The sequence below is a fragment of the Myiozetetes cayanensis genome, unplaced genomic scaffold (assembly GCF_022539395.1).
Source record: "Myiozetetes cayanensis isolate MyiCay16 unplaced genomic scaffold, myiCay2020 scf4, whole genome shotgun sequence".
Taxonomy (NCBI): Eukaryota; Metazoa; Chordata; class Aves; order Passeriformes; family Tyrannidae; genus Myiozetetes; species Myiozetetes cayanensis.
The window spans coordinates 34,020,221-34,038,625 of record NW_026087631.1 but is presented as its reverse complement, the minus strand read 5'-3'; the positions used below and the strand labels follow the sequence as shown (position 1 = coordinate 34,038,625).

Below are 18,405 nucleotides of genomic sequence, written 5' to 3'. Positions count from 1 at the left end.
AGCTCTTTGTTTATTCATGAGAGAAATGAAGGATTTTTAGTCATAGGTACAATGTGGTTTTTCATACTTCTGTTGTGAGGAACAGGAATCCTTTTAGAAGTTTTGTTTGCACGTGGAGAAAGCCTTAAGAATTCCTAATGCAGAAAAGATGAGCTGTTTTTTACATGGTGATGCAATATGAATTTTTTTTTTTTTTTTGCTCTAGGAAAGTGGTTTTCTGCACCAAAGTTTTCTGAATGTATCCAGACTGTAACTTTCTGAGTATGCAGTTTTCAGGGGTCTTTTCTTTTTTCCTTTTTTTTTTTTTTTGTAGTTCATCTTCTCACCTTTTTAGATTTACTGTTTGAATTAATCCTTGCTAATCCAGTCAGTCTTTTTCTATCTCCCTCTTTTTGGAAGTGTTTAGGTGATAAATTTGGATATACCAAATACCCAGTGGTGTCTTTCTGGATACTTGTGGATTTTTTCCTGGCATAAGTGAGGATGTATGCAAAGTGTCTGCTGCATGTTTTCTGTTTCCTTTGGGAACATGACATTGATCTTTTTCTATGGAGTAAGTAATTTATTTTTTTTAACTGCTCGATGAATTAGGACTTTTCTGACCAGTGCTGTGTTACTATTTTTGCTTAAATGAGGAGAATTCAGAGTGAAAACTTTCTACTTCCTGAGGAGGAGAAATGAAGTTGGAATTTTATTCCTGGTCAGGAGGGATCTTATCTGCCTGCTTTGGTGTTACCTCTGCTACACTTCATTAACTTTTTGATACCCATCATTAGCTCAAAGATTGCATAAGAAACATTAATTTTTAACTTTCAACCATAATCTTGGATTTTTATGTGATACCTCATCAAACAAGTGTTCCATAGTTTCAGTGGGAGTTTTTTTGGCATTAGGATAAGAATTTCCATGTTTGATGCAATTTTTTTTTTCTAAAATAACAACAAACAATATACTTATATGTACAAAGAGCAGCATAGGGATTTTTTCATCGTATTTTATTGTGAGATTTGTCTAAAAAATTTTTGTCTTTCTTGGAAGTGATGATTAAAATGATTCTTATGTATTTACTACGCCAATAAATGTATTTGTAGGGAGTTCCAGTGATGTGTTAAGTCAAATATTAAGTATTAAAAGCAAAATTCATGAGTCCTTTGGAAATGCTGTGGACACTTGGTCCTACTGACAGGCAAGGATTAACGCAAAATGTTACTCAAGCATGTATTTGTTCACGCCTTAATTGAATTTTTTAACTTCTTGACTTACATATATTTTTCAGTTTATTCTGCCCACATACAGAGCTTCTCAAATGTGAACTAATTCTGTAGTCACATCAACATGTTAGTACAGGATGAAGTTTGTGCTAACGGGTTTATAGTAAAAAAATATGTCCCCTTCTGCTGATTTTTAGTGGTGCTCTGGGCTTAGGACAGCTAGGCATCTATTTTCATCTGTAGTTGATTAAAAGCCTTTGTTCTCTGGTATTGTCCAACAAAAAGGTCTTTTTCAAAAGAAACCCCAAGTGTTACTGTAAATAAATAAATATTTTTTCAAAACAATATTTCAGTTATGCCAAGGGTAAAAAAAACCTAACCTTGGAAGAAAAAAGTTCTATTTTTAAAAGCAAAATTCACATCATTATATGGTTAAAAAGAAGCTTATGTCCTGTATGCATTATATGAAATTGTGTCTGAAAGAGAGTCACACTTGTGTCATTCCATCTGCAGCAGTGGGTTTTTTACAGCCTTACGTTGGTTTAACTGAGAATCTGGTTTGTCCCCGGGCTGCTTTGGTTGCTTAATACCCAAAGCAACCTCATTTCCTAACCCCTATAGCTAAATTTAAAACATTTGGGTTTTTTTATTATTTTCAGAAATCAGGGGGTGATGCTAATGATATTCCATCCAAATTGCAATTACTGAATCCACTCTGTGTCTTCTCTGTAATATTTGCAAATAAGAAGATTCAGATTTATGTGCAAAAATCCCTGTGCCATATATGTCGATATTTGTGTTCATAGCTACCCTAATTATGTATTCTAGGACATATTTGCATTTAAGATGTCATGAAGATCCTGTAGTAACTTTAGCAATCACTGACACTGCTGTGGCAACTCGAGTCATTTTGAAGAAGCAGACAAGGACAAGGGTGTTTTGGCCCACAATGAACTATGCTAGCAAAGCCACAGTGGTATTGAAGAAAAAATTAAGCTTAACAAAATGGATTTACCATGACAAAATGATTGTATCTCACTTCCCCTTCCCCTTCCCCCCTCCCCACTTCCCTGTAGAGTTAGACTTTCCTCTGTACACACCCAAACACACCAGATAATTCAGACACCATGCAGCTGCACAATCTGCTTCCTTACTTTGTTTGGGATTCCACCTGGAGGAAAATGATTTACTGTGTGCCAGTTGTTTGGGTTTGGGTTGTTTCATCCTCTGGAGCTTTAGGATTGTCTTCTCCATGTGCAGCAAGTGAAATGTTGTCGTTGGAAGGACGCTCATGTCCAGGACTGCTCAGAGGTGGCTTTGCTAGGGACATACTGGAGCAGAGAGAAAGTGGGAATAACTGTCCTTGACATATTGTATGACAAGCACTCAGGCATTGCCCAGGGAACCGTATCCTATCTTTACTGGGTCTTAGCCTTGACACTGCAATTTTTAACAACTTGACATTTCACTCAGCCTGTTTTTCCTTAACAGGTTCACTGCTGTGTCGGAAGGGAGGGGGGGTGGAATGAAGGAAGCCACGAGGCTGAGGGAAACAGGGATTGCCGCAAGTCTTCATGATAGGCTCTTATAATAGAACAGTTACTTTTTTTTCTGACATGCTTTCTGCATGATCATGTCTATTACTCTAAAGGTTGGCAGGGATGTGTGAGCACATCCACGAAGCCTAAAACCCTGTGAAATGCAGATTTCCATCTCAGCAGCACCCACTTTGCACAGGTACCTCTGGTCATAGCCAAAAGCTCCATCAGGAGGGAGCTTGGGGGGACTAGTGTGGCTGTAAAAAGGCTGCAATTTAGGAACATGCCAGAAATTAATGCTCAGGTTTCCAGCGGGGTTGTATTTTTCATGGAAACACCCAAATATGGTGAAGCAGACAACAGGATAAGTGAATTTCAGTAGGCAAGGCTGACCACCCACCTTGAATTGCTTTCAAATTCCACCCAGCTGCTCTGCAAAAATGACCCTTTACAATGACTTTCTTCCAGAAGTTTACTTGAGTCATTGAGATTTTTATGCAAACTAAATTTATATGTATATATTTATCTATATATCTATCTATATCTGTCTAAATGCATTTGCCTCTTTTGACGCTCAGAGGTATAACAAAAAACAAATTTAGGTTAAAAAAAAAACCAATCCAATCCCTCGTCTATTGAAACCTGCCCCACAACCTTAAGCAGTTGTAAAGGGAGCCAAAGTTAACAAAAGTTTTAGGAATACATACCCAGCTGGGAAACATTTTAAAGTGAACTAAATAAAATCTTTTGTTTACTTAGACTGAGCAGTAATCAAAAACAGCGTTTTACTAGACCTAATCATACATATTAGTCATGTTAACATGAGGTAGAAGGATTAAAAGTATCAAAAATGTAATTGTTTCTGGACCTGTCTTAGTGTGGTGGGGTTTTTTTGGTGTTTGTTTTGTTTGATATTGTTGGTTTTGTTTGTTTGTTTTGGTTTTTAATTAGGTGTCTACATTAGTAGCCATGTTTCTTTAATGCCTTAGACTAGCTTCTTGGTAGTATTCCAGCCTTTTCCTGAAGGGGAGATGGGATATGCCTGGAGCACTCCTGCACTTGGACTGCGCTTAGGTAGGTTAATGGTGCTACAAGATGACACAAGTTGGAGGAATTGTGTATGCCAGAGGCTGACACTTGGAATTTTACTTCAGCAGGAAATGTCTATGTTTCAAAATCTTATTTCTTTTGAAATGAGATGAAAAAGAAGAACATTAAAAAAAAAAAAAATCCTTTTTCTATGGAAAAAAGCCCCCCCCCCCCCAAGCCCAAAAGATATCAGGTTGGTTTATTTCTGTATAATTGAACTTTTCTGTTCCAATTTAACATTTTAAGGGGGGGAACCCTCACTAAATATGAAGTTTTTTTTTTTTTTAATGGGAACATCTTGTCAAATCACTTTTATACTTCCTCAGTATGCCTTTAAAACAAAATATGTTCAACAAGACTGGTGCGTTCCTGTGGAATTGGTTGAAGTTGGTTTTTTTTTTTCGCTGCAGAGTTTTAGCAAACCATAGTCATAAAGAAAACCATTGTCATAAGACTGCAAATCTGGTCCCTGGCAGAGAAGAGTTCAGGGAAGTCAGAATATGACATAAATCTGTTCAGGTCTTTCCTCAATTTAACAATAATATTAATTACATTTTAGTCTTAATTCATTCTGATATAATTCTATTGAAAAAAAAAAAAGAAAAAACAACAACCTTCTGATTATCAAGTGCAGGAACTAATTTGACTAATGCAAACTATTTTGGTCTTTCATGCAACCCTGCCTTGTGGATATGGGTTCTTGGTAGTGAATATAATGGATTTTGTGATAGTATCACATTTATCACACTGTGCAATGAAATACTTTTGAAACGAACAATCCAAAATGGTTTTGGTCTTATTCTTAAAATATTTTTTTTCTATTTAGCTCTATTCTAATCAAAATACAGGGCCTGATTTAAAGTCCACAGAACATTCTGTGACCCTTTCTGTGAATTTCATGGGTTTATCAGACCTCTAACCCTTCTATAAAAGACTGAACTCTGCTATTGCTCACAAACTCAGCATGTTGCTCTGAAGCAATAAACAAACTGCAGGAATCTGCAGGTGAAATTGTGTTATCTGCAGAATGCTATATTACGTGTTAACAGCCCCCTTTTGAATGACAATGTCACAAAACTGTGCTAAATCCATGTCTACTGAATGAAATATTTTGAGTTTTGAAAGTCTGGAAAATGTCAGAGCATGTTTTCTATTTAAGTCACTACTAGTTCTTCTTCAACTGCTTATCTGATGTCTTTTGAGAGAGAAAAATGCTTTTTACTGCCTGACCCCTCAAAAATAGTCTTTGAAAAGCTCTCTGTAGAATATTAAGTCTTCTGAGAGAAAATATTGCTGAGTAATACACATTTGGATATGCACGGGAGTCAGCTTGTGCATCAGGAGCAGAGAGGGAACTTTTCCATTTGATCCACTGAAAAACTGGTGTGGGTTTGGAACCAGTTGTTACTGATTAGAAGAAGGGTTATAAAGAAAACTGGTGCCACCGTGGGCAGTGGCTCTGTGGTTGTTTGTAACAGCAGGTTAAAAAGCACCATATAGCTAGAGAGATTTCCACTTCCTACTCACAGCTGAGGTAGATGCCTATTCCATACAGGTTATTAAAATATCTAGACAGATGAACTAAGAAACTATGCTGCATATACACTCATCCATTCCATCCTATCCATTCCATCTCTATTCCAGCTCATACCTCATCCATTCCCTCAAAAAAAAGAGGCTTTATTGATAAATCTCCCTCAGGGCTTGTTTGGATTGGCACTCTGAGCTGACAACCCTTTTTAGCTACTTGTTTTTACTTTCCTTTTCTTGGAGTCAGAGTTACAACTTGCACAAGTTGAAGAAGTGCTTCTTTTGGCTGGTTTTCCATGACAACATGTGAGCTATTGATAAACATATTGAGTAGCCAAACTCCTTTTCCTTAAAATCCTAATTTCATCTCTTTTTAGTAGTCTTTGGTCTGTGTGTCTTTACCTGCAGCTGGAATGGGCAGCTGGAAGAGGCAACATATTCTTCCTAAAAGCTGGTTACTTTTTCCTTGGGGAAAAAGAAAATACAAAACACCCAAAGACACCTCTTATTTAATGAAAGAGCCTCCTGAAAGTTTATTATCGGAATATCATACTTTGAGCTAAGGTTCTTTTATGTGGATCTCTGTGGCATGTGAGATCTTGAAAAAGTTAACAAAGTAAAAGTAAGGTCTGATAGAGATCTCTGCCTATGTAAGAGTTTGTATATGTCTTCTAGGTGAATTTGGAACAGATGTTGCTCACTAAATTTATTGCCTTCCATAAATGACTTCACGTGAGTCCGTAATTTGAAGGGCTCCCAGGTGTGCACTGCTGCAAAAATACTACACTGCTGGTCAGAACTTGTTAGTCAGGGCAGGCTCCTGCAAATTATAGCTTACCCAGCCCCATCCAGGCTTTATAATTTTTTTTTTTTTTATTGTACAGTTCTGCACAAAAGCATGCTACAGGCTTTGTCACAAAAACTCAACTGCTGTGTATCATAATTAATCTTTATGGCACACTAGTCTATATGCCAGGTTATTTGTAAATATCCTTCCCTCAACTGTGCATATAGTACAAGACGTCTTTCTTGCTGATGCACTTTTTTTGTGTAGTTTTCTGGTCCTGTGTGTGGGTGCAGTTATTTCTTAGTAAAATTATTGAGAACCATAAACTCTCAGAGCTCTATGGTAGCTTTGCCTGGTCATTCTTCTTTCACTTATTGAATTCCCATATATTTTTTCACAATTTCTAAAGAAAGGTGTTAAATTCTGTGTTGTTTAGAACTTCTACTTTTATGAAAACATGTTTTCTCAGTATGACTGGTGTTACTGTTTGCTAAAATTTGTGGATTCTGAAAATGATGGTAAACACTCAAAGTCATATTGCTAGTCTTGGACAGATTACCAAATTCTTGCTTTTCACAGAGATCTAGGGAAGCTTAAATAAAACCCTATTTTTCTGTGGTATTGGGCAGCCTCTGTAAATATTTTCACGTTTACTGGAGGAAGAAATTCTCCCTTTACAGGCATTGCATAAAATAACTCCCAACAAGCACAGGTGAGGGAAGAGAAAAGAAATCTCAGTTGTGAAGTTATCTAATAGAGCTGTCATAGCACAAAGCAAACACCAGGTTTCACTGGGGTAATGTAGAACAGTCAGGCAGAATTGAGGTTAAAAACAACCTTTATTTCTTAGCACTTGGAGTGCTGAGCTTAGTGCTGTACAAATGGAACACTGTGATTGAAATAAACAATGCTGAAGGTCTGCATTCTGTATTCTTCAGCTGGAAGTTTAGCAAAGCTAAGAATCAATAACACGTACGAGTTTAGCTGTAAATAATGCATGAGATATTAGGACATTAATTCTCAATGGAGTTGGAGTTGGACCTTTTCAAAATCAAGTTGCCGTCAATTTCCACACACAGAACAGCCCGAGCCATGGAATCACGAGCATTTCACAGTGCTCTGTGTCAGTTTAAAGTGACTTAATGCATTCTTTTCCAGAATGATCACCTGATGACTCTTTCTCTAAGGACTCAGTAGTCATAGAGGTTAAACGATCTGCATAGGTATGGGAATTACTTTGAAATAGTGACGTACCTTGCCTCAGGTTCTCATTGTTTTACGTCTTGTGAATAGTTTTAATGAGGAAGTTTAGCTTAAAAAAATGAGCTCTGTCATATTCTGCAAATATACTTTGGAGATCAGTCATTGTTGACAGCACAGTGAGGCAGGAGTGACTTCAATCGGTTCAAAACCTCTCCTGGCAGATGTGGACAAAGCTGCATTGGCTGCCCCAGTATGTACCAGCAAAAGATAATTTTCCATTGGACAAAATGATTATAAACATAGATTCAGAAGAAAGAAAGAAATTCTCATGGAATAAGATTTCAACACAAGGTTTCCAGTTTCAGGTCTACTGGACAAGTTTGAAATGTGGCACTTTTTTTTTTTTAATTTTTTTTTCTGAGTCTGTTGTATCCTTTTTTTTTTTTAGTATTTATTTCTTTACTTATTTATTTAACTTTGTTTTAATGGGGGGGAAGCATCTATTGTCTGAAACAGAAGGTTTGCAGTAACATTTGTGCTGAAAGGGCAAGTTTAAGAAGTGTTTGTGGAGTTTGAGATCATGAATATTAGAGGCAAGCATGAGGCTTTCTGCAGCTAAAATCTTACCTTCTTAGATCTTTCCTCCTCCTTTTCTGCTTGGCCACCTAGAAAAAGTCCGAGATGTTTGCAACCTGTGGGAGTGTATAAATAACTTGGAGTGAGTGGTAAGCAGAAGATAATTACTGGACTTTACTCATGTTACTCTCTGAGCAGTGATTAATTCTTGAATCTGTGGTATTTTTTTCATATTTGCTTCATAATGCTTTAAAATTCCAAATAGCAACCACTTTGGAAAGCAATCCTTTATTCACTGACCTAGGTCCAAGTCTAATGAACAGAGGAACTGACATAGTTTTTATGGTGTTCCTAGTAATCTGAGTTACTCTATTGAAGCAACAATGGAGATGCACAGGGATTGTCTGTATGTCCTGTTTTATTGTAGACGTTGCCTTGTTTAGCTTGGTCTAAGTTCAGTTTTTGGTAAAGGTCAGATGGTGTCTAAATCCATGGAGGCAGTTGCAACAGGTTGGTCTAAAAAGTTTTTTTCATCTTGTCCATTTCTCATCTCTGCTGAATAAGATAACGTGACTTGGAGTGGGTTTGGGACCAAACACACGTGACAATCAACAGCACTAAATAATAATGTGTTCAATATGCAGAAAGGCTTCATCTGGAAAGTTACACACTATGGCTGAGTTTAACTTTGTCTCAACAGAAGAACACACTGAATTTACAACAAATTGTTTAATTTTGAAGACTTTTTTGTTTTGTTTTGTTTTTTCTTTTCTCTGACGGGGTGCTTGTACTTTATGTGTGTACTGTAATGCACAACCAGTGCTGTCACTCAGGGATTATGAAAAACTCTCTTTTTTTTGCAGATCATCCGGTGAATGAGTTTTTGGATCTGTTCAATCGCCACGTGCTCCCCCATGCAATAGATGAGACCCACACTGATGCAGAGTCAGCTCAGACCGAACCCTGTACCTCAGACTCTGTGCAGGGTTCGTCTGAATTTATAATAGTGGATCCTTTCTTTCCAAACTATATAGAGTTTGAGGAAGAGGAAGACTGTGAAAATACTACTGATGTTACAACTCCTCCAGCTTTGCAGTTCATCAATGGGAAGCAGCAGGTTACCAGTGCCCCTAAGAGGACAAAGGCTGAGGAAGCGAGAAGTGACCAAATTGAAAGCGTTGCACATTCCAAAAACATAACCTTTGCTCAAATCAATGAAACAAACACATTTATAATATCTGAATCTGAAGCTTCTGGTACTATGCAACCAAGCAAAGCTGGAGAAGTGATGGGGGTGTTTGAAGTTACTCAGCCAACAGCAGATGTTGCAATGTTAGAGCCTGTCTATAGTGGTGAGTCAGAAGTTGTCACAACACATAAATCAATAGCCATTACTTCTTCACATAGGCAGTCTCTGCAAAACAATAAAGAGACTATAACATGGCATGGAAATGAGGAGAACTCTACTAAGGGTGCCAAAAACTTGCTTTTGGTTACGAGTGAATCTTCTGGAGATGGCTCCACAGAGTCTGATCTATCCACTTCTGCCTTAGAAGTTGTGACAATGTCAAGAAAGGAAGATGATGAAAACAATTCTGGTGTAACTTCTGCTCCTGATGCATTTACTGTGGAAAGTTCTGCTGTAACTGCTTCTCTGGATGCAGTTTTTATTCCTGCTACTGCAGATGAAAGTGTGACTGACCCTATTCCAGAAGAGACAACCTCTGCTCTAGGAGATCATTATAAATCAACTCCTAAACTTAATGCAAATACCCCCATCGAAAGTATTCTGCAAAGAAGTTCTACAGCAAAGCCTGAGAAAAATGCTGCTTCTTTTATGGTTCTGGAAGGCTCTGGGGATGAAAAAGAGGGCATCGCTGTAACAACAGGGGAAATAGCAGTAACAGAAACACTTTCAATACAAGATATTTCTTTGGGCTCTGGCACAGTAATGCCAACAGAAATTTCTGTAACTGCCTCAGGAATCACCGCTGCTTTGAGTAGGACTTTTGATCAAAGTCCTGAAACACCTGTTGCCACCAACTCTGAGTTTATTATGGAAAACGTAATTGCCAGCTCTCTTGTAACTGAAAAGAGTATTGATGATGAAAACGACATACAGACCACTGATTACTTAGGTCACCAAAATTCAGCTACTGCTGCAGAGGGAAATCTGGAGTTGAACGAATCTGAGAGCACTACAAGTGAAGTCAGAACTGTAAGTCAGGAGCCCACCTTACCCAGTAAAACAGTACCAGGTACCATAAGTTCTGAAACCAAAAAGGTCACCTCTATTCCTTTCTTGAGAGAGAAGAAGCTTTTTATAAGTGAAGGATCAGCAGAAGAACCAGCAGACTTATTTTCAGGGGGTCCCACAAGAAAAGTGGTAAGTACTGACTCCCCATTTTTTGGTCCAGGTTCTGGAGACATAAACCTTATCATTCAGTCTACTTTGACTTCGGTTCCATTAAGGCCTGTCACTGAAACACACACTAAAAAACATGAAGGAAAAGTTTACAGCACAGATGATGCTTCCCTGAAGGATGCAACAACAGAGTATGGGAAACATGCAAAAACAGGTGAATTTCCAGTAACAGTTTCAAGTACTGGATCAGATGGCTTGACAGAGGGATCTGGAGCAGCAAATGAGGTGTTCCTGGATGTGTTTAGTACAAGAAACCCAGGAGAACAAAACATGAGAACAGAACCAACCTACACAGCTCCTTCTGACATACGATCTACTTCTATAAAGGAAGTAATAGCTCATACTGCACCAGGAATTAAAACTGAAGGTTCAGAATCAGGTGAAGTCACATCATCTCCAGAATCCATGGTTCATAACAGCCCTCATGACAGTGTGGTGACACATGGTATTGGCAGTGTAAAAGCAGTAGCTGAATCTACAGAAAGCAAAAATGCAAGAGTTGGTTCTTCCACTGTTTCACTGGGCAAGATTCTCTTGATTGAGCATGGCTCTGGAGAAGAATTCAAAAACGACAGCAGCAACACAAAACTGATGTTTAATGGACCTACTGAAGAAATACTTGGAGGTCATTTCTCACTCACTGATCAGGGGTCTGGAGAACCAGACACATCTTTTAGATCATTTGCAAAAACAGAATTTCCACCTGCTGGGAGCCCAGAAACATGGGAGAAGCATGACAATCACAATATTGTCAGCACATTGTCTGTGAATCTTACCTTCACCATCAACCCTGATGTGCCAGTCACAAGTCCTGAACATGAGGAAACCACCATGGAAACTGTGACTGACCTGAGAATGGAAGAGAAAACCAGTGGTGAATTGACTGTGAGAGCTTTTTCAACGAAGATTCCTTTGGTGGAAGATTTGTATTCTGGAGAACACAGGCCAAGGGAAATTTCACCAAAAACTACAGAATCTTCTGAAGAAAAAGCAGCAACAGACACATTCTTTACACAGGCTACCCATGAACATATGGAATTTTCAAATACTCTGACTGTCAGTCCTTATTCAGAAGAAAAGGAATTAGAAACCAAACCTGTTCAGAAAGTACTTTTGCCATTTAATGATGACAGAGTAACTGAGCCTGTAAGGATTGAAAGGAAATACATAAGCTCTCCAGTTACAGATATAGAACAAGAGAAGAAGTTGGTACAAAACGTTTTCCCTACAAAAGATATTCCCAGAACATTGCTGACATCTCAGGAAGAAAAACAATCAAATAATGAGTATATTAGTGATCCATTATTTTCAGGACAGGGATCAGGAGACGACCTTGATGTAATTCCCTCTTTAGTTTCATTGGTTGTCAAAGGAATCAAGAGTACCTCAAGTCCTCCAACTTCTCATCCTGCAAACATGGGACTTGAACTTTCAACTGTCAAGACACAAGACTTTGAAAGAGGAAGTACCCAAGCAAATGCTGAAGTTAATGAAGAAGTTTCAAGTGCTGTGACTGAGCTACTCTCAGAAACTGGAGACCAGTTCCCCACCTCTGTGTTCCCGGGTTCCCCGGCTTTAGCAGAAGCCAGCTCCAAGAGCTTCATCTCCAAACAGATGGAAGAGATGACCCATTTTGTGGCAACTGAAGGACCTCACAATTGGGAAACTAGTTATGGAGCAGGAGAAAATGAAACAGATGGGACAACAGCTACTTCTAAAGCTGTTTCACAAGAGGAAACTTCACATTTTATTATTAAAGGTGGCGTAACCCCTGCGTCTGTTATACTGAATGGAACTCCCAGTCCTCAAGCAGAGGAATCTCTTATAACATCAACAATAAAAATAGCAGGCAGAGTATTACCTGAAAGCTCTGGAGAAGGATCTGGCTGGGTTGGTGTTTTGGATTCATCTTCTCCTGATATGATTACTCACCTATCAATACCCCTGGTATCAAAAGTAGAACTAAATGCTTCATCTAGTGCTCCTGGGCATATTTATTCCAAAGTTATGACCACAGAGGCACCGACAGATGGGTCACAGACTGTGATCACAGGACTAGCATCTCTTCTTACTGAAAAAACAGATGTTGTGTCAAATCCATCTTCTGTTCATCCAAAGGCAGCTACATCAGAAGAACTAGCAAGTGATACTGGGATATACGAGAAAATTATTCCCATGACTGATGACAAAAGAAGTGTTATATTGAACATTTCTGTTTATGGTGACGTCACTCTAATTGAAGAGAGATTTCAAATCCCATCAGAAGACACAACAATTATAGACATGGATCACTCAAAATCAATACCTGAAGATATAATAAGTGTGCACACAATGCCAAATCCTGTTACACAGTCAACATATGGCGATGATGATGATAGCATGACAGCTGAAGGGGAGAAATATGATTCAACACCCAAATTCTCCATAACCAAAGAGAAGACACTTGAATCTGGTGACAGTCTTTCTTTGACTACTTCCAGTCCACCAGGCAGAGAATCAGTAACAGCTGTGCACAGACCAAAATCAGATGACATGGATTTGGGTTCAGGGAATGCCATGAATGTTGCAACAGAAACTCTCACCACTACTGAACTCTCTGAACTGGGCATTTTCCTTCCTACAGTACCATCTCTGGCAATGCCTCCAGTGCCCTATGAGTCCAAACAGGTTGTAACCACCACCACAGAAGGCAGCTATGAGCCAAATACTTCAGCAAACAACAGAGTAATAGCAGACCAAAGTGAAACAATCTCTGTGTCTGGCTTTTCTGTAACGGGCCAAGAAGAACTGACTGATTATCAGCCTGTGGTTCCTTCTCTTACACCAGTTTTAGCTACGGAACCAGAAAAACCTGTGACGACTGACATACTTGAGTTGAGTATTGTCACCACACAGCATGCATCCCAGCTGGCGACTGTATCACCCAGCAAAAGTGCAAAAAATCACACCATGGTATATATAAACACAAAATCAGCATCAGCAGAGTATGAGGAAACAGATTCTGAGAGTTTTCATTCTGTCCCTCAAACTCCTACATCCTCATTAACTGTTCATTTAGTTAATGGAGTGTCTGAGTATCCTGAGGTAATCATTCCAAGTACATCATCATCAGCAGCAAAGGATTCAGATGAGCCCAATCATTTATCAGAAGGAGTCTTCAAGGAGGTTAGTTCTGATATTGCAGCAACTTATAAACCCCACACTACAGACCTTCTTGACACTACAGAGTCTTCTCTGCTGGAGCTTTCTCCTGAGTCTGTTCCAGAAAGCACAACTATGGAAATTACTCCTCACTTTGGTAGGCTGGTAACAGGCAGGACAGAGGAGACAGAAACCCCTGTCACTGATTTGCCTGTTGAGGAAGAATCTACAGTTTCTGGAGATTCTCCATCAACGCATGTCTTACCTACTGCTTTTCTGAATTTTGGAGAAGGAGTGAGCACAGATATCCCAAAAGTTAACACAATAGAAGTTGAAGCTTTCTTGGGGAGAATGAATAATCCCCACCAAGAAGAAGACAGGAGTACTAAGAGAGAGAACCCCTTGCTCATTTCCACACCGGACTCACCCAACAGCATTGAAAGTGAAGGATTTAAACGTGACCAGGGAGCAGTTACAATACTGACTTCGCCTTCCCAGCTTCTGGAAAGAAGCACAGAAACACAGTCAGCTTTGTTTGGTCAAGGGGAGATCACAACAATTTCTTCTAACATTGCAACACACAGCACTGTCCCTGGCAACCGTCCCTACCAAAATGAGCAGTCCACAATGAGCTCTGAGGAGCCAAACACTGTTGAAGTTGTAACCTCATCGTTTTCCCTTCCTGAAGTCACTAATGGATCAGATTTTGTGATTGGCACCAGTGTGGGTTCAGTTGAAGGCACAGCAGTACAAATCCCAGGTAACTCCCAAATATAATCACTATGTTATGTGTGTTTGCACCTGTAAAAGTGTTGCCTTAGCCCTGGTGAGAGGTATGACTACCAGAGCACCCTGTGAAATAGCATCAGCCCTTGGGACCCTCCAGCTGTGAGATCAGTGTGGGCTTAACCCCTGCAGAGTGGAGGAAGATGGGGGTTCCCAAACTCCAGTCCAGTCGCTCTTCATGAGTGTTTGCATCATGGAGCTCTGGATAAGACTTGAGGTAACCATCCAGTTCTAAAAGGCAGGAAGGTAACACTGATTGTTTTAGGGAATTCAGCTGTAATGATTTAATTTTCCACTTTCAAGCAGATAATTTTGTCTGATAGTTCCTCTGTGTTAGCGTGATGATCGTACTCATAAAATTGGTTCGTAGGTAGGGTTGTTCTTAAAATCTTTCAGTTGACTTAAAAAGAAACTCTTGTGCACATTTTAAGATCAGAATTTTCTATAAAAATGAGTGCCTCCTAACCTACAAGATAACTTTCCACACAAGAAAGAACCAAGACCTTGTTTTCAGCCCATGTGTAGCTTTAACTGGTTGATAAAGTGTCTGCCTCTTAAAAATTACAGATCTTTTTATTAGACATCACTGGCCACAAAGTTCTGTTTTCCATGATAGTTATTAGGCACCATTTCACCAAACACATGGATGATGCAGGTAGGCTTTCTATGAGTAGTGTCACTTCAATCCAAATTTTTATCCAGATTCTGACTAAAGAACTGGCTTAATTTCATAGGATTTTTTATTATTTTTCCTCTAAACAATCCAGGTACCTGTCAACTTGAAAATTTTTACTGGGAAAATAACCAGTCTGCAGTAGGACAAAGAGAAAGCAGGCACACAATAAACACCATTAGGGTGCTCAGCACAGCCCTAGCACTCCTAAAACAAACATCCTGTTATATGGGTGGCATCAGATCCTTTTCAAAACCTCCGAGGTGAAATCTCTAATTAGTTACATTCCCAAACTTAGGTACATAGGAGTTTTCTCAGGAGGCTTTCAGCTGGACCTCCTGCATAACTATGATTAGCAGGGAATTTGGTACTTTAAGAAGACTTTGAATGTCCAGTTTGCAAGGGTAAAATAGATGTTATTTGCCTTTTTTTTCTTTCATTGACTATAGATTTTTTTTTGTGGAAAACATAATCAGAAATCTTAATTTTCCTCATTTCTCTGGTTTACAGAACTCTCTTAACCATTTTGTAAATTTTCAAAGACAGGGTTTTATTTTTGTACCCCAGAAGGATTGTCCTCAGGATTTCCCTCTAACTCTGAGAAGCTAACACTTATAAATGGTTTAGTGTGCACTTGTTTGTGTGAATGAGTGCTCCTAGGCATGAAATCAAATGCAAATACCTAGGTATCTAAACTCAGTGGAAATAAACACCACTAGAAGGCCTAAAGATCTGCAAGGAAAAGCTATTTAAATGATAACTCCTGTAACAACTGAGGATTTCATGGCAGGTAAGCTTTTCTCTTGATGTTTAGTTCAGTTACAAATGTATACAGTATTTTTATTTGTGTTCTTCAAATGTATTTTTAAGGAAGACTTTGTGGGCATTGATTGATTAGATAAAAGAAAGTGATACAACAGCAGCCAGTAGTATGTTCTGTGTACCCTGTCACTCTGCATAAACTAACCCCATTCAAAAGAAAAGCATTTTCCATTCATTTTGCATATGTTTAACTGTTTTCAGCTATAATTAATTGTCATGTCATGCACACTAAATCATTAGAGTATCATGACTGCCAAAGACAGTGCAAATTGCTATGAAAAAGCACAATTTTAAAAATAATTTGTATTGGTTCTTAGTAAATGCCGTATTTTGTTGTTAAAGTTGAAACATGGTGATGCCTGAAGACAAGCTTTACTGCTTTACAAAACTGTCTTATTTCCAGTGTTGATAGTTTCTGTAATTACAGTAAAGCTGCACCATCAATGCAGCAATGAAGATTTTTTTTTATTCCAAAAAAATTGAAAATATACTATTTCCTTGAAACTGCAGAATCAAATTCATTTTTTCTACTTGTTTAACAGGCCAAGATCCCTGCAAGAGCAACCCCTGCCTCAACGGTGGCACCTGCTATCCTCGTGGTTCATTCTACATCTGTACCTGTCTGCCAGGTTTCAGTGGAGAGCAGTGTGAATTAGGTAAGATGAAGCCTAAAAAAATTTTTCGCACATAAGCTCTGCACAAGTGGTGGGTTTTGAAATTGAAGAACAAACACATATTTGAAAAACTCTGCAGTGAGTCCCTAAGAGCAATAAAATAGACGAGATGCACTCTTTTCTCTTCCCCATAAAGTACACTGATGTGGGCACACAGAAAGAGCTGTACAGGAAACAAAATTCAGAACACTATGTTCAAAAAAACCCAAATAAAACAAAACAAACACTAATATTTGAGATAGTTCTCTAAGAGCTTGGAGTAATTATTTGGAAGCGTGGTAAAATAAACTAATCCTAAAACTAACTGGGAAGCTGAGTACTGAATGACAGTCTGATATGTTTTCCCAGGAAATTGTAAATATTATGGTAATCATATGCATATTTGGTATAGATTGGTATTTTTGTGATAACTCTACCTGAGGACCTCTTCAAGCTGCCTGTAACATCCATGTGTACCTGCTGTGACTGTGGATGTCCAGATACTCACCTGTACAATGTAAATTAACCAATTTTTCTTCCAGAAATCTAACCAAAATATGGTAAAAGTGGTAGGTTGGCTGTTTAGTGCAGAGATAATTTAAATTGTTGTAAAGCTGTAGGTTCCATTCCCTGATAAATACCATGGATTTATCTGTGATACAGTTGCCTGCCAAATTTGGAACTAAAAAAAAAAAAAACACAACAGAAACACATGGTAAAATTAGTTTAACTCATTACAGCTTGGAGGAAAAAAAAACAACTCCACCCAAAGGTTGAAGAAATCACTGCAGCGTAGTTGTCAGGATTAATATGGTTTTATTTGTGTTCTGGAAGACAAATTTATGTTTTGTGTGTGATTTAAAAAATAATAATGTTTTTCTCTGCTTTCCTAGCTCATCCTCATGAGTTTGATAATTCACTAGTTCATCCATGATAGACATCACATTTTAGATGCTGTATCTTAAATCTTACTTTGTCAAGGAATGTGGCATCCCCTGGTTGCAAAACAGAGGTCATAGATAATAATTATAAAATAATGATCTGTCCACTTTGTGTCCCCTAGCACTTCTAAAGGCTTATTAAAAAATTGGAGTGGGACTCTCCACAGGCCATTGACATGTAGAAATATGTTTTGTGGTGCCTAAGAATGGAAATCTCAGCATTTTTAACCTCTATATTCAGGGATATTCTGATGCATGATGCAACAGTTATTCCTAGTTGTTGCTTTTTAGTTTGTAGATATGTCTAATTTCTGTCTTATATTTCAATGAGGGAATCACTACCAGTAATTCACTTTGGACTGAGGTGTTTGCAAAATCTGCATTAAAGTTTAAGCTGTGTTTGTTTCAGAGAAACAGAACTCAGTAGAAAACATCATATAATCTTTATGAAAAAACAGACTAGCTTATAACCTGTACAAATATACACACAAAGTAATTATATTAAATGATCTAGTGCTCCAATTTAAAAGGTGAAGACCAGGTGTTTCAGCCTTGGAATGGGGGACAGAAATTGTTACTTGTTTACTGTGCAAGACCATGACTGCTACTAATCTGACTGATCATTTAGTGAGATTACCTTTATGGTGTTTTGTTCTCATCTTGATAAGATTAGACAAAGAAGAAATGAGAAATGCAAGCCAATAACGAGCCAGGGCCTGCTGCTTTGCAGACTGAAATTAGCAGTGTGTTTGATGCTACATGATGAGATTTCCAATATTTGAGTTTCATGAAGATATTTGAGATCCCCAGTGCTTAGTGAGAGTTTTTGTGCTGTGGTCACATACACAAGTCAAATTTTCCATCAGCACAGGAAAATGCTGTATGGTGTCCCTTCCTTCACATCCACACAGTGACCAGTTGGATCTTGCACAGTGTTTTATTCTTCTGTGCTCAAACGATCCCAGTCACCAGTGTGATTAAGGCTGAAGAGCATTTCCCTGCTGGGAGCTGGGTGGGTTGTAAAACCACT

General features: G+C 38.4%; 1 protein-coding gene across 5 annotated transcripts in view; it reads left to right on the top strand.

Moving 5' to 3' along the window:
- The window catches only part of VCAN (versican), a 98,366-nt gene that overhangs the window by 56,634 nt on the left and 23,327 nt on the right, over positions 1–18,405 (top strand). For 3 of the 5 annotated variants that reach the window (XM_050329103.1, XM_050329102.1, XM_050329101.1), the window contains 2 exons: positions 8,798–14,260; positions 16,324–16,437. In XM_050329103.1, coding sequence (XP_050185060.1) covers positions 8,798–14,260; positions 16,324–16,437 — 5,577 coding nt within the window. The remainder of the gene's footprint in view (positions 1–8,797; positions 14,261–16,323; positions 16,438–18,405) is intronic. The other 2 variants (XM_050329105.1, XM_050329104.1) reach the window with 1 other exon arrangement.